Source organism: Leptonotus elevatus, chromosome 7 (assembly GCF_054856555.1).
Source record: "Leptonotus elevatus isolate MCC_2025b chromosome 7, RoL_Lele_1.0, whole genome shotgun sequence".
Classification (NCBI taxonomy): domain Eukaryota; kingdom Metazoa; phylum Chordata; class Actinopteri; order Syngnathiformes; family Syngnathidae; genus Leptonotus; species Leptonotus elevatus.
The window spans coordinates 18,315,238-18,331,028 of record NC_141245.1 but is presented as its reverse complement, the minus strand read 5'-3'; the positions used below and the strand labels follow the sequence as shown (position 1 = coordinate 18,331,028).

Sequence of the window (15,791 nt, the reverse complement as noted above, 5' to 3'; positions counted from 1 at the left end):
AGCATGACTAAGTTATTGTTTGATGTTTATTGTATTCAATCTATGATTAGTTATATGACTCGCCTTTGTCCCCTCGTCTCGTCATTTATATACACAAATATATGTACAGTTTTTTGTTTTGACTTTTGTTAACAGTATGAGTGGTACTCATATTTTCCAGACTCGTGTGCATGGACATTGCAAGCTAAAATAAATTTAAAAAAAGTCAAAATAACTGTAGGATATATTTATTATAAATGAATGCATACAATGACAGCATCAATAAATCACGTGCAAATGACTGTTTGTATTTACATGCTGTAGTGCTATAGTGTGACCCAATATTTGTTTTAAATATATATATTTTCCTCATTTTATTATAGAATATTTCTCATTTTAAATAATTAAAAAATAAATACATACACACATTTGGATAACAATATTCATCTCAGTGTTACAATAAATAAAGCAGCCAAGTTAGAGTTCAAATAATCAATCAATATTGTATGTAAAAACACTGACCAATAGATGTACAGTACTGCAAAGTGTTGCAAAGCGTTGTACTGTGTAGGAATGCTTTCGTGAAACAAATGTTCAACTACCCCCCCCCCCCCAAGTATCCCAACAGGCTTCTCATGACACTCTTCGTGCACTAATGTCACAATCTAAAGAAATGAATGAGAAGCGAGTTTATCTCTCAAGAGATCTGTCACAGCAAGCACAGAGTGCTGCATTGAGACAATCCATCTTCAAATGCCCCACTTTAATTTGATCGTATCGACGAGCCAGGCAGATAACAGTGAATTCGACATGTGATTGGATTAATCATCAGATAACATCATCCATCAACCGCATAACAAGGCCGTAATCCTGTAGCCTTTTGACTTCATCTTAACCTGGATGTCCTCTTGAGTCTGCCTCAACGGGGTCTTCATCAGGTACACCATCCTCCTGAAACCTTCCTCCAGCCCCGCGCCCGTGATGCCCGAGCAGGGCTGGATGAACCACGGCCTGTTGCCCTCGCACGCTCGCCTGAGGCCCAGCTTCTGGCAGACCGCCTCGGGGCTCAGAGCCCCGCGCAGATCCTGTTTGTTGGACAGAACCACCAGAGGAACTCCTTCCAGGCTCTCGTACTTCAGCACCTAAAGGGGCACAATTAAGGGACGCGTCACCTTCTGTCACTTGACATTCTTGGCAAATGAACACAAAATATGTGTTTATAAATATACATTTTTACATAGTTAGGGTTAGGAATAGATGTTTGGTTTCAGTAAGGGTTAACCAGTGATGGCTAGCCAAGAGAGGGCACTCTGACGTCACCACACTACTAGCCAAGACGTCATGATAAAACTAAAACTAAAATAACCAAATAAAAATACTTCTAAATACATTAATATCTATTTTTAGACGAGCAGGATACAAATAATAAAACCTGATTGGATTGAATCTTCTTTTTTTTTTTATCTGATTGAATCTTTGCCCATACATTTTCGTACATGCGCAGTAGTTTCTCTTCAATACAAGTGATAGGAGCATGTTGACGTTAGACCACCCTCATGCCACGGTGTTAATGTCACAAGGGTTAGGGGTAGGATTAGGATTAAGGGTTTGGATTAGGTTGAGTTTGTTTAGGTAATGGTTTAGGGCAGGGATGTCAAACTCCTTTTAATACAGGGGTCATTTTCACCCAAAGTGTGTGGGTGTGTCTATAGCCTGATAAGATATAAATACTTCCTGTTTATTTGGTGCAGATAATTATGAGACAATTCTGAAAATATTTCCATTTACAGAGTCATCTGAAATTTCTTAACAAAAATGAGTGCAATCCCCCCCCCCCCCCAATCAATTCCTGTCTAACAGCCAAATTTCAGAATGTCCTTTAAGAGGTTCTCAGTGCGTCGTCCAGTGGACCAAATTAGCAACAACAGTTAATTTGAGTGAAAAATTGCAGTTTGTGTTCTGTCCTCACGGGCCATATTGGACCTCCTGATGGGCCGATTCCCATATTTTGACACCCTTGGTTTAATGTTAACCTTAAGGTCAAGGTTAAGTGTTTGCACTTAGGAAAAATAATTTTTTGAATAATAAAAATAGTGATAAAATAGAGTTTAAAGATTTAATTTTTTTTTAAAGTACACAACTTTTGTCCATGCAGTTCTAATAACCACATGAAACCCAAAAATAATTAAAATTTTATTTCTCGATGGCCCAGATGAAAATGCTGGAGTTTTCCTTCTTACTACAACAAAGCGTTAAATAGAAACTGGTGCTTGCTGAGTGAAGTGCATAATAAATTCAAGTCACATCCTTGTGCATGCAATCCTGCAGTGCAGCTCTGAGACTTTATGTACTATAAACCCAAACATCAGCTTTAATTACCCGATGGAGCTCCTTGCGGGCCTCATCCAGCCTCCCTTGGTCCGCGCTATCCACCACAAACACCAGCCCGGCCGTGTCGGCGTAATGATGCTTCCAGTGAGGCCTCATCTTCCTCTGGCCGCCCACGTCCCAGACGGTGAGACCCGGGCTGCTCCTGTCCGTCTCCAGCGTCTCCACATTGAAGCCCACGGTGGGCACAGTCACCACGCGCTCGTTATACTTGAGTTTGTAGAGCAAGGTGCTCTTCCCGGATTGGTCCAGGCCCAGCATCAGGACCTGCGCTTGCCTCCGAGGCTTGGAAGCGTGCATCCCCATGTCTTAGCCGGATCCAAAAAGTAGAATGGGCTTGTCTGGTTGCGTAACGCAGAGTAAGCCAAGCTCTCTAGCGCCCAGTGGGTCCCTGCAGTGCTGTCTGTCTGCAGGCTCGGTACGCGGCCACTATGCTTTATGTACACACAGTTTAAAGTGATCCCACCCCTCTGTTGTGACGGGACTCTCTCCGGCCCTACGCAGTTTTCAGTAAAGCTATTTATATCAAAAGTGACAGTGCGACTATGAAGTGCGACGTGTAGTTTGTTCTCCGGTTACTGGAGTCAGATCACACCTGTCCCTGGATGTCATTCATCCAGCCCCAACTGAAACGGATGTCCTTATTTGGCACGTCCGGATTGTTTCATGTGGTCATGAATGAGAAATATTGGACTTTATTCATGATTTAAAACAAATTGGTATTCATGGTGACATTTTAGGATAAACCTAAAATGTACTAGAACCTTGGCAGATTAACTTGAAATATTCCAAACTTTAGCATGTTCAATGTTTGAGTACTTTTTTCCACAACTTGCTGCTCTTTAACAAGGAGATGAATGGCAACATTCATAACAGGTGTTAGTGAGGTACTTTTGATTCATTTTGGTGACTTATGATAGTGCCATACAGAAAATTAACTTTTCAATGACTATAGTGGTGGCTTGAGATACAAGTGCCTTGACTTGCGAATTATTTACTTATTCACATTTTTTTGTCTTCAGATATGAGCAAAAAAAAAAATCTGGTGTTTTTTTTAGACCGCCACTAGATGGCGGCAGCACCCCTCACACTTGGTAACGGTAATGCGCCACTAAAATGGTTTAAAACACAAAGAAGAAGAAGACAATAAATTAAGAACAGTCCTGTTTGCGAAATGTTATTCACTTTGAGTGCCGTTTTGCTTTTGAAATAAGAAAAACTCACAAAAACGAATTTTGGATGTTTTTGTTAGGTTTCCATTCATTTCGATGGGTAAAGATAATTTACGATACCAATGTGGTGTCAGTGGTCACGGAAGAAATTAAAACAGTACCTCAAGGCAGCACTGTGGTTGGAACTCTCAAAGGTTAGGATTGAATAAAGTAAAAAAAAACAAAAAAACTCACCATTTGAAGAAACCTGATATACACTTGACGGAGAGGGATCAGGAAGTTGTCCCCTATTACTGGAATTTAAATGCAACATCTGTAAAAACAAAAAATCATTTGAGGAGTTAAAGTGACGTTTAAGAAAGCACCACCTAAGAAAAAAAACAACCAATAAAAGACAGAAGGCATGTCTAGCATTTGCAGTGTAATCACTCATGGGCACACTTACCTGTTATCTTGGGCTTCGTATCGGGAGCTTTGCTGAAAGAAAAAAAAAAGTTAAGAAAGACTACATTCAAATCTAACCTATTAAGTGTAAAAATTGTCTTTCTTCTTCAACATATAGCAAACGTGGAAACCGTCAAATGAGTACCACACAACACAGTCAAAATTATGTAATCCTATCACATTTTAATGTCAACTTTTTCTGAATTACACCTTAAAACATCCTTTTTTTCCCCCCAAATCGGTACATTTTATGAAAGCACACATATACAAATGCCAAACCAACATTCTGCAATGTTCATGATGAATGGCGAAGGTTTTGAATGAGAAAACCCCAAACAGGACATCTGAACAGATACACATTGCTGATGTGATACAATCTAACATTGCTTTCTTTGTTGCCATGTAAACGGCGAGCGATGAGTATGCCAACATCAGCACAATATGTACATTCATTTTACATTTTTATGTCTCTTGGAGGCTTTTTTTTTTTAAACAGTTCTACTTTACATGTGACTTATTAGAGTGAGACAGCCATGCGGGGTTTGAAAAAAAAAATGGCAGCAGATATTACAGGAAACGGTTAAAAATAAGGCAACAACAATACACTTCATTCAAATTTTAGAGTTCCAAAAAAACAAATATGATCGCTATTAGGATGTTACTGTACAATGTGTTTTATCATGATTTTTGACATCATCCAGCAACCATTAGTTGTGTTATAGCGATGCGGTGCTTCATGAAGGTCACAGTACTACATTTTAACGTTAATTTAATGTGACCTTTTGTTTTTCTAGCCAACATTTGCATGAGAAGCAAACAAACTAGACTAGAGAAGCAAATCATAAAAAGTCGTCAACAATCCGAAACAAAATTGCATCAAAAGTTGATTATGAACTAAAACGTTCAAAAATGATCAAACGTGGCAGTCCCATGCTGTATAAGCGCATTCAACCTCATCCGTTGTCATGATGAGGCCGTACAGACCTTGACCAACGTTGGGAAAAGACGAGGCTGAAATATGTAACCTGACAAACAATCGGTGAAAATGCTCAAGGCGATGAAACGCTATGCAAATGATGTAATTTCAAATACAGAAGTGGTGACAAAACGGAGAGAATTTATTGTATGCCTGTGTGGATTCTTGTATGCTCTGTTTGTATGTGTTGTAGCAGTTATGCTAATTTCATTTAGGATAGGCCTATGCCGTTTATATGTTAGCATTAAGCTATCGGACAGGTTTTGCTTAAAATATTATTATTATTATTTTAACATGATTTCTCTCTCATTATTTTGAATTTCAACCTCCTAGAGTACTGTCTGGAACTTATCCCCTGCTATAAACGGAGGTCACAGTTAGGGCTGTGCAATTAATCGATATTCAATTACAATTTCAATTATTACACTCCACAATTACAAAATTGGCATAATCCTAAACAAAAATAAAATATTATTAATATTAATTTGGAGTGATTTAAATGTATATATTTGCACCTTTCTTTAAATTTTAAAATAACTAATTTAATCAATTGTTTGGTCCAAAAGAAATTTGCATAATTATAGTGTTTCAAAATGTATTTGTCTTAATATTTTTTACGTTCAAACATTTTCTTGTTTTGTACCAAAAAACAAAATGAGCGTCCTAATCGTCATTTCAATTTTTACCAAATTAATCGGGATGAATATCTTCTTCAAAATTAAGTAGCCCGAGTCACAGTAGTTAAGACCTAATCAATAGCACGTCTGAGGGTTGCAGCCAAGTAGTACGGTCTAGATTGCTTCAATATAATCAATAATTAATCCCACACGGAATTCCCAGTGATAAATTACAGTAAAATCCTGTTAATAACACACACCTGTGTATAACACCCCCCATTTCTTTTTTTATTTCTTCACTTTGCTTTTAAATCTCTTTAACTGGGCAACTGCTTTTAAATGTTGTATTTTAATTACAATTACAAAATTGCGCTAGCTATAAATATATATATATTTTTTTTACAACTCATAGTACTGCCAAGGTACTGGTAGACATCTAAACAATGTGAAATATTTTTGTTTGTTATTAAGCCCCTGGTATATAATATGATGTGGGATCTTTATTTTTTTTTTAATTGTTACTCACAGGATTTTACAGTAATTATTATACCTATTCCAACTATGAAGAGCCACTTAAATTAATGGTTCGATGCATCATTTCAACAACTGCATTACAAATGATTCCCTATCCAAAAGTTCAGGTATGGTGCTTATTGTTTCATGCGCAAAACAAACGCCGTCGTTCTACTGCTCTGCGGCCTTGCCTTTGAACTTGACCACCATGACGGTGATGTTATCGGGGCAGCCGCGGTAATACGACTGGAGGACGATGCTCTTGGCGCCGAAGTGCGGCTCGTCCAGGCGCTCGCGGACGAAGCGCACGGCCTCTTCGTTGCTGAAGGTGTCCCAGAGGCCGTCCGACGCCAGGATCAGGAACTCTGGCTGTAGCTCGTTCAGGTCGAAGGAAAGGATGTCGGGGTCGGGGACGACCACGTTGAGGTTCTTCAGGGTGTAGTCGCCCAGGGAGCGCGACATGGCCAGGATGCCCTGAACGCGCCACGAGCCGTTGAAACTGATGAAGCCGCCTGAGAGCAAGAGGAAGCAATTTTTAGACAGATAGATGGCTAATTCATCAAAAAAAAGAGTATTTCCTGATAAACGACACCATTACATACTGCGTAATTGAATTTTCCTTAGCTTAATGCTAACAAACAATGGACAATTACATGTACTAATTTAGCTAAACGGAAAGTTCCCAGCATTCAATTTTGCAAGCCGAGATGATGAAATCACTTCCTGTGTCTGTCCTGCAGCATGACCTCTGTGACCGCAATAGATCCTCGAGTGGGGAATTGACTCGGAAAACGCTTGGATTACACTCAGACTTCCTTACATGGCCAGGATGCGTCTTCAGTTTCCTCATCTCTAAGACAGCAAGGTCAAAGCTAGTGTTTTTAAAATGCTGAGGACTTGACATCAGGCTGCAATTGACTAGAAAATGTACAAAAACAAAATCTGTTTGGGGGGGATCCAAATCTCAGAATTTATAAATGATCAGGTACCAAGAAAGTTTCAATGGTTTTATGAGATGTTGATGTCACTGAATTCGAGAATGACTTGGGGTTTGATTAACTGGTTCTAATTTTAAAGATAATCTATATTTTTGTCATTAATTCACTCCCATTGACGACCATAGATGTAAAAAATTCATGTGAACTATTTCTATTAGTTACATTTTTTTTTTAATTACATTTTTTATGAAAACCGAGAATTGTTTTATTGTACATTTATAAGAGATATCAAATGATCATGTGATTCATTGCAATTAAACACCCCTTCTTTTTAATATATATATTCTTAATTAGGCCTGTCAGGCGATAATTTTTTTTAGTTGTAATCAATCACATGACTTCACTAGTTAACTCATGATTAATCACATATTTTATATCTGTTCTAAATTTACAAAAAAAAAAGTTCCTAGGTTTTCATACTCTTGTTAGCAAAAGTGGAAAACATTTTTAAACTAATAGAAATAGTTTAAATTAATTTTTGGCGTCAATGGCAGTGAATGAGTTAAAAAAAAAAGGTGCTAATATATATTTTTTTCATTTTGGTAACAGTGTGAGGGACTATTCAAATGTTTTTACACACATGTATTGTATTTAACATTATTTTATAAATAACGTTGGGAATTTTTTTTGCGTTTAATTACAGTTATAATTATTTATGATCATTTACTTACTGCTACAGCACGATATCTCCACTTTTAAAGTCATAGTCCCATCATTATAGACTTAACCTAACTTGCATGGGTGAGAGGTTGTGCATGTGTCATTTAGCATTCATGGTCCACGTCACACCAGTTTTCAGGAATATCCAGTTCTCCTCTTCATACGTAGAATTTGGGAACGACACATTTTTGTCATTTCTAATCAGCAAATTGGGTTTTTTTGTTTCTGTCCAAATGTCACAATGAGAGGACATTTGTTTTGAAGCACTGCCTAGTTTATGTTTTCCTCCACTACCTAAATAGACCATTAGATGGAGATGATGGACTGTTATGCAGTGTGGCCCCACAGGCTCACTCTTCTGGCCCCCTGCCATCATTACTCCAGCACTCCAGAGTGTATGCAGCAACAGTGGGAGGCAGAATTATGGCTCCAAACGCATCTGAAATGCTGGCTGTGTTTGATAACTATAAGCACACTTCATTCAGCCAAGACAAAACAAGGGGCAGCGGTCACGACTGTTTTCATGTTACCTTTCCCAAAGTAAGACATTGATTTGTATGCAGCCCGCAGACGGTCTGTGTACACTCTCACCAGCTTTCTTGATCCTCTTGCGCTCTTTCAGCTGGTACGGCTTGTGGTCGTGCGATAGCGGGATGGCTTTGCCGTCTTTATCGCAAAGGACTCCGCGCGAGTCGCCGACGTTTGCTACCGTCAGCTCCTTATCAGACAGCAGGGCCACCAGACATGTGGTGCCTGAGGGAGGAGGACAAGAAGGGGTGTGGGTGAGGAGGAAATAAGTGACTATAAAATTGAGACTATCTATCTGGAGTTAAATGAACTAAAGTGGCACTCAGCAGAGAGAAGACCTCTGTCCAAATTCATAGCTCCCCATCGACCGCTTAAGCTGGAATTTTGTTATTAGGGATTCATGCATTATTTACAAGATATTAAAGGAGGCATATTCTGCATTTTTTCCACATTTCTCAACATGATTGAGTCAAAGCACCCCAAGGATCAAGAGTAACAGCACACTTTTTACCGTGTTTTCAACGGGGAGCCTCGTGCAAATAACCCCGTACACCTCTACTGCGGGGTCTGCCAACGTAAACATGGCTTTGCGTAACCATGACGACAAACCGCGGAGCTATGGGGTTGATTACGACAGTGAGGCAGGGCACATATTTTAACATTAACATCTCACCCACCAAACCATTCCACCCTCCCAAAATTACCAACAAGAATTTTTTGAATGTTTTTGAAGTTTTTATTTTTTATAAATATCATTCAACAGTATTGCATTTTGCACAGTAATAGCATAATTAAATTAAATGTTAATATATATATTTTTTAATTGATAGTTTGTGGCTGTGCATTATGAATTCATGCTCAAAGGGCCTCCTTCTGACATGCACTCGTTGGCCACCGGGGGCAGTGTGAAGACATCTCAGTACAATTTGTTGTTTTTCACATCAGATAAAGAAATCATGCTGTGAGAAGTGTTAAATTCTCTGTATGCATGTGCTGCTACTGCTTGTCAGGGTGCGCGTTTCCCGTTCGCCACGTCGTCAATGACGAGGTGAAATGGGGAGTGGCGAGGTAAATATTCCCCACGCTCGGCCAAGCAAAAAAAAAAAAAAGGCAGCATGCAAATTGCATACAGTTATCCCACAATCCTCGATGCTTATAAGAACTTTGCCCGTTGACCACTACAATGTGCAGTTAGCCATCAAGCTATGCCTATAACCCCCCCCCCCCCCCCCCTCAACAAAAAAATCAATCTTCCCAGAAGTGTTGTGTGTTTGTTAGTTGGGCTACAATGCCTCTGCCGTGTGCATGCATGACTGGTGCACATAGTGAGATAGCGGCAAAATAGGCGGTACTGCCGCCACATAAACATGTAATGTCGTGGCTAGCTACACTCAAATGTGGCTAAGAGATTTTTATATTGTTTAGCCACATATACCGTAAGTGGTTAAAGGTTTAGAAATGCCATGACAACAATGCTAGTCTTGTAAGCCCATGTACAGCGTGTAGTTACGTGGTTTGGTTAAAGCATTAAGAGGTACTAATGTATACTTAAATAATGATAATCTAATCTCACTGAATTCACAAATTAGATTATTTAGTGCGAAATCTGGGCCTGTTGAAAACAAAGCATGCAGCCGACAAAAATGTAACACCACCAACACACCCAAACATTTGAGTGTTGATTAAGCAAACGCTGATGCTACTAGCTATTGCTAATCTGTGCATTCAAAAACACTACAGCTGTGTTTAGCATTTGGGTACTGTGACAGTGGATACACTTCCAATTCTTAACTCTAACCTTCAAAAATAAGAGTGGGGAAAAACCTCGCCTATTTGGCTCGTCAGCCCGACTGAAGCCTTTTGTGTGCGATCCCAAAGATGTGCACAGAACTGCCTCTTTGACCATCTGCTCACACACAATAGACTAAAGTGGAGTGAGTAAGCGCTCGCTTTTAGAGCGCTTCTGGGCATCTTGCTCTGGCCTGGACTACAATGAGATGTATGAGGGCTGGGTTAGATGAGGAAACGGACAGCAAAAGTGTAAAGACAGTGGAGCTGAACTCAGGATTCCGTTATCATAAAACAGGGTTACACCGGAAAAAAACTTAAAAAAAGAAAAGAAAAAAGTAATGTTTTTTTTAAGGCATAAAGCAATTATATTGGGCTAGAAAATGTACTTTGGTAGGGTCGATGATTTATTATGGTTAATTTAACTAGGACTGGGTCCAACATAATTTGGTTCAATAAACTTAATTGATTCAGCGTAGTGCAGTTTATTTATGTAGGTTTGGTCTTTTAAAACTAACCCAGGTCAAATTCACACGAGCAGACAATTAAGGTATCCTTTCTTGAGTAATGGCTAATAATCAATTGTTGACAAATATGAGGAATTGAATTATGATTAATCATGTCTTGAAGAAATTCAAACACAATGGTGTTGTAATGAAAATTATACAGAGCAGTCTTTGTCTTCAGACATGGTGAAGCAGTATGTGGTTATTTTTTCTACACACAAGTAACTGTCGATAATTAGATGTTATGGTCACAAAGTGGTAAATATTTTATTTATTTATTTTTATTTTTATCTTCTTCTTCTTATTTTTATTTTTTTAAATGGTGCTGACCTTGAGACTTCTGTTGAAAGTTCCACATGTTGGAATGATGTTGACTGACGTGCAATTTATGCCGGAGATGCTTCCTGGTTACGCTGAACGACATAAATCTCATTTCAAAGGAGAGATGAGATGTAAGATGGACACGGGCGATTACTTCTCAGCGGCAAAACGCTATTCCAGTTTTCCCTTTTTTGGCATTAGGTGAGAAGAAGTAGTCTTACATGGAAATAGAGAAATACAGCAGGAAGGAGTGCGGTGAATACTGATGACACTTTGATGCAAACCATTTTTTTTTTTTTTGCCATAGCGAAAAATAATTGCATGCATCCCTAATCCGACATATAGCTTCCGCTGCACTGTGCCACACTGTCCGGTTAATTATCCTTATCTGGATCCCACAGCGATAGAGATAATGGACAGAGATGGCTCGCAAGCACACACTTCCCCAATTAGGCAAGCCCATGCCGAGCAACCCGTTTTTCTACTACCTATTAAATTGCACACGCTATGTGCATGCAAATTATTGGCGTGTCTTGAACAAGATGAAGTCACATTTCACCTTTTACTGTATAGTGTGTTAAACTATACAGTACTGCACATACTTAAGGCAAACAAGAGATTGATTGCGTGATTCTATGCGTCCAAAACTGTTACACAACACTGATTTTAAACACGTTAATTTTGAAAACGTGAGAGACCGACTAACACGGCGCACACGTAACAATATCTCCACCGACAATTGTGATTTCCTCCCCCAAATCAAATAACAAAACTGACCTGTGAGGGGCAGCAAAACTGCCGGAATTTACGACCTATGTGAAAGAGTAGCCTTCGAAGAAATAGAGTAACATTACAACAATACACTTGAAAATAAAAGTCTTAAAGATTATTTGATTCTGATTGCATGTACATGCATGTGACGAAACTCTCCTAAATTCCACGTACAACCCAGGCTAAACTTAGCTCCTCCCCAACACATAGCTTGTCTCTCACTCAAGACGCTTCGCTGAAACATACTTCCTTGAGACCAATCCTTATTTAAAAAGGGCACCATCTTGTAGCAAGTCTATTTTCGCTTTATCGCCATTTCACAATGCTCGCTACTCGTCAGCGCATCTCCAACGAAGATTCGAGTGTTAACAGTCCAGACCGTTGGCAAGGAATGAGAACTTCTCTTTACACAAAAAAAATATGTAAACACAAGAAATCCCGATCTATCTATATGGATGCATGTGTATCTCGAGAAATTACAGTAGGTGAATTTGTGATTGGCGAAACAAGAATAGGCGGGGCATTACAGTGTAGAGCGACGTTTTTTTTTTAAACAAATCATTGATATTTTAAAGGGGAAGTCAACACCCTCAAAAATTATTGACAATAATATGTTCTATGCAGCTCCACTAGTCTAAATACGGTATTTTGGTTAATATTGCGTTAGTGGAATATGAGTTAAGAAGCAAAAAAGCAGAAGTTTTCATCCATCTCAGGGGGCGGCCATTTTGCCACTTTGCTGTTGACAGAATCACAGTTGCTCAGGGTTCAGGTAACAACCAATCACAGCTCAGCTTCAGAAAGCAGCTGACAACCAAATCACAGCACAGCTTCAGCTCAGTTTCAGAAAACAGCTGAACTGTGATTGGTCATTGCCTGAGCGTAAAAGAGGCAAAATGGCCGCACCCTGAGATGGATGAAAACGGCTGGATTTTGCTTCATAATATTAATTAGAATGTCATGTTTAGACTAGTGAGGTCACGTTTAACATATCATTGTCAAGAAAGAATTATGGTTGACTCCTTTAAAAGCCCGCCTCTTATCTGCCCTCTCTGTGAAAGTCATTGACCTTGTCAGACAAAAACAAGTTGACGGAAAGATTAACTGCAAGTAACCACCTGGCTCTCTACATTGCTGCTTTCACCTTTAGCTTTTCATTACAGCACTCGCGCACCACTGAGCAATTTGTGTTGCGAGTCAAAACCTGTGTTACGTGACAGAGTTCACGCCATCGCGTCAAGGTCAGGAGTATACGCATACCACACTGCATCAAGGTCACTGTTTCCGCAAAAGACCTGAAGCTTACGGCCATTCCATTAAAGTCACACCAGTCTTATCTCTGCTTGGTGTGTTTGCTGATAAACAACGAGGGGACAAAGAGCCGGGGGGATGAATCAGATATGTCGGAGTTCAATTGGGAGCATCCCTCTCTCACTTGCTCCCCCGCCGACTTAATTTAGGCTCTGATTGCAATAAAGACGAGCGAGCTGTGAATCAGCCACAATTGGAAGAATGAGCAACAATTACCTGATCAGCAGTTGCCCTTCCACCCCCCCCCCCCCCCCCCCCCCCCAAGACGCTGAGAGTGTAATAAATTCCTAGCCTCAACAAGCAGGAGCTTTCTCGAAAGTGAACTCACAGCTAGTACGCCTCGCCGTCTGGGCAAAACAACAGCTCCGGACTGAAGGCCACTGTGCGGTTAAAAGGTCGCAAAGCATCAAAACGCAAAAAGACAGAGGGATCAGGAGATGGCTTTTCTTGCTCGAGCAGCATAGATCAGTAAGCGGATGCTGGCTAGAGTACTGACGAAGGGAACGATGGAGCATAATGAAGGATAAAGAGGTCGGCGGCGGGCGAGTGCAACAAAAGGTATTGTCTCTACTATGCTGGAGCCTTTTACGAGGAGCTGTCGCCTATAGAGAGTTGAATTCTCTTCTTTTACAGCCAGCGTGTCATACGAGCTTTCTCTCTCCCTTGAGCATCGCTGGATTCAATGAGCTGGAGGATAAACTGCTGACATGGGAGTCACATGTTGAAAATCAAGTTATTGTTCACGCTACACATTGTTCGGACCTGTAATCCAATTTTAAACCCCACCCCTTCACCCTTGTTTAAGTGAATTGCTCCTCACGGTGTCATCATTTGTTTTGGGCTCGTCTTGCTGAGAGTGCAGGTTCGTGTCTAAAACTTTAAAGCCCCTGTAAAAGTGAAAATATGGCTTGTAAATTGAATTTTTGGTACAACGCTTCTTACGTCGGATCTCATTAGATGTTTCTTTGGAAAACAAGGCTTGTTTTAGAGACAGAATCGTTAATTTAAATGGCAGCAAGAACACTCCGCTGCTGCGATGAATACAAGACTTTACAAGTCTACAGACGACGGCGCGGGAGCACAAGGACGAATAAAAGCTGAGCAATCGATACTGAAAATTACTGAACAGCGCTGGGCCTTTGTACGCATTATACTCAATGACGTGGCACTGTGCTCTGGTCGACGAGAGACATTCAAGCGAATAAAATATAACAATCGTAATAATGAACTTTATTGTCCATTCAAGGAAGGTCCTAATTCTTAACAATATTCAGCACGCGATATGTTTGTGGGGAGTTTTTAGACCATTTGAAGAGTCTTTACAGGTTTTATGGAGAATCTTTTCAAGACTTTGAATTAACGGAATAGTCTTTAGAGAATGTTTGGCTAAAGAAAATAATCTTTAGAGATTTTTGTTGTTCGGGTGGAGAGATTATAGGTATTTTTTTTTGGATGAACTGAAGACTCTTTAGAGATTTTAGACCAACTGAAGCATATTCATAGACTTTATGGATCAACTAAATAGGAAAGTCTTTAGAGACTTTTTGGAACATACTTTGTATAAGGTCAGGAATCCTTTAAGACTTTTTTGAATTAGCTGAAGTTCCCTTTTGGAATCTTGGAATCTTTCCAGATTGTTGTTGTTGTTGTTTGTTTTTAGACCAACTGAAGTCTAGAGACTTTTGAGCACAAGTAAAACAACTTCTGGGAGTATTTGGATTAACAGGTTTCAGGATCAGTTTGAGAGTCTCTGGGCCCTTTTGGAGGAACTGAAGGATCTTCAGTTTTTAGAACAATTAATGAGTATTCAGAGACTATGGACCAAGTGAAGAATCTTTTCAAGATTTTGGATCAAAGGAATAATCTTTAGAGACTTTTTGGATCAACTGCAGAGACTCCGGACATTTTTTGGACGAAAAGAAGAATCTTTAGAGCTTTCACCAATTTAAACATCCACATGTCCCTTCCTCTGACCCTTCTCTTACCTCTCTGCATCTACCACCCGCCCACTCCTTCTCACTCCTCCTTTGCCTTCCTCCAGAGATAATTACTACAAGCCTTGTAAAGATTGGCTTGTATTTAAACAGCTGAATAAGCAAGGCCCGGGGGTGCTGACAGTCACTGTTCAACAATAGAAGATTGAAAGGGGAAGAGTGTGAACTACAGAGGATGCTTCACCACAAACTAACCCAGTGGTATGGTTAAGTCCGACATGATTTGTAGCCACACAATGGCATGGATATAAACGGGAACACACCCTAGAATCATCCAAACTTGTAATATACCCTTGGAGTGGGACACAAATCACAATATGACTGTATATCGTAGTGCTATCTGTCATGGTATGGTAGCAACATTACAGAACCTAATGGAAACCAATACAATAGAGCTGAATTGAGTTTGTTGACGCTAAAAATACTCTTTAGAATTATGGCCAATGAATGCGCGTGTATGAATGTCCACTATTACTTTTTTTATTACTATTAGTTTCCTAAGTAGCAGTGGATTACGCAACCCACCTGCTTCATTGTATGTGGCGGAGAGCTTTTCTAACATTTCCCGGTCTAACGTCAGGATCTGCTGCTCCAGGATCGATGGGTAGGACAGGCCGTCCTTTTTCTCATCCTTCTCTTTATCCTTTTCCCTATCCCGCTCTCGCTCACGTTCATAGGTCAGCAGCTGCTGGCGTAGCGCCTCCGGCAGGTGAGCCTTTGCATAGTCAGCAGCAGCCTGATAACAGACAGCGGAGAGAGAGAGAGAGAGAGAGAGAGAGAGAGAGAGAGAGAGAGAGAGAGAGAGAGAGAGAGAGAGAGAGAGAG

The 15,791-nt window shown here is 40.0% G+C and overlaps 2 protein-coding genes across 2 annotated transcripts in view; both read right to left on the bottom strand.

Moving 5' to 3' along the window:
- Window positions 1-677: 677 nt before the first annotated feature.
- LOC147171363 (ADP-ribosylation factor-like protein 14) lies at window positions 678-3,978 on the bottom strand. Its single transcript, XM_086079939.1, has 2 exons — window positions 2,359-3,978; window positions 678-1,121 (listed from the first exon to the last, which is right to left on the bottom strand). Exons 1-2 carry the CDS (start codon window positions 2,671-2,673, stop codon window positions 825-827), a joined length of 612 nt encoding a protein of 203 aa, XP_085936065.1. The 5' UTR covers window positions 2,674-3,978; the 3' UTR covers window positions 678-824.
- Window positions 3,979-4,146: 168 nt separating this feature from the next.
- ppm1lb (protein phosphatase, Mg2+/Mn2+ dependent, 1Lb) overlaps window positions 4,147-15,791 on the bottom strand; it is a 42,100-nt gene continuing 30,455 nt past the window's right edge. Inside the window, exons 2-4 of the mRNA XM_086079938.1 lie at window positions 15,492-15,702; window positions 8,339-8,500; window positions 4,147-6,601 (exon numbers count right to left, since the gene is read on the bottom strand). Coding sequence (XP_085936064.1) covers window positions 6,261-6,601; window positions 8,339-8,500; window positions 15,492-15,702 — 714 coding nt within the window. The 3' untranslated portion in view covers window positions 4,147-6,260. The remainder of the gene's footprint in view (window positions 6,602-8,338; window positions 8,501-15,491; window positions 15,703-15,791) is intronic.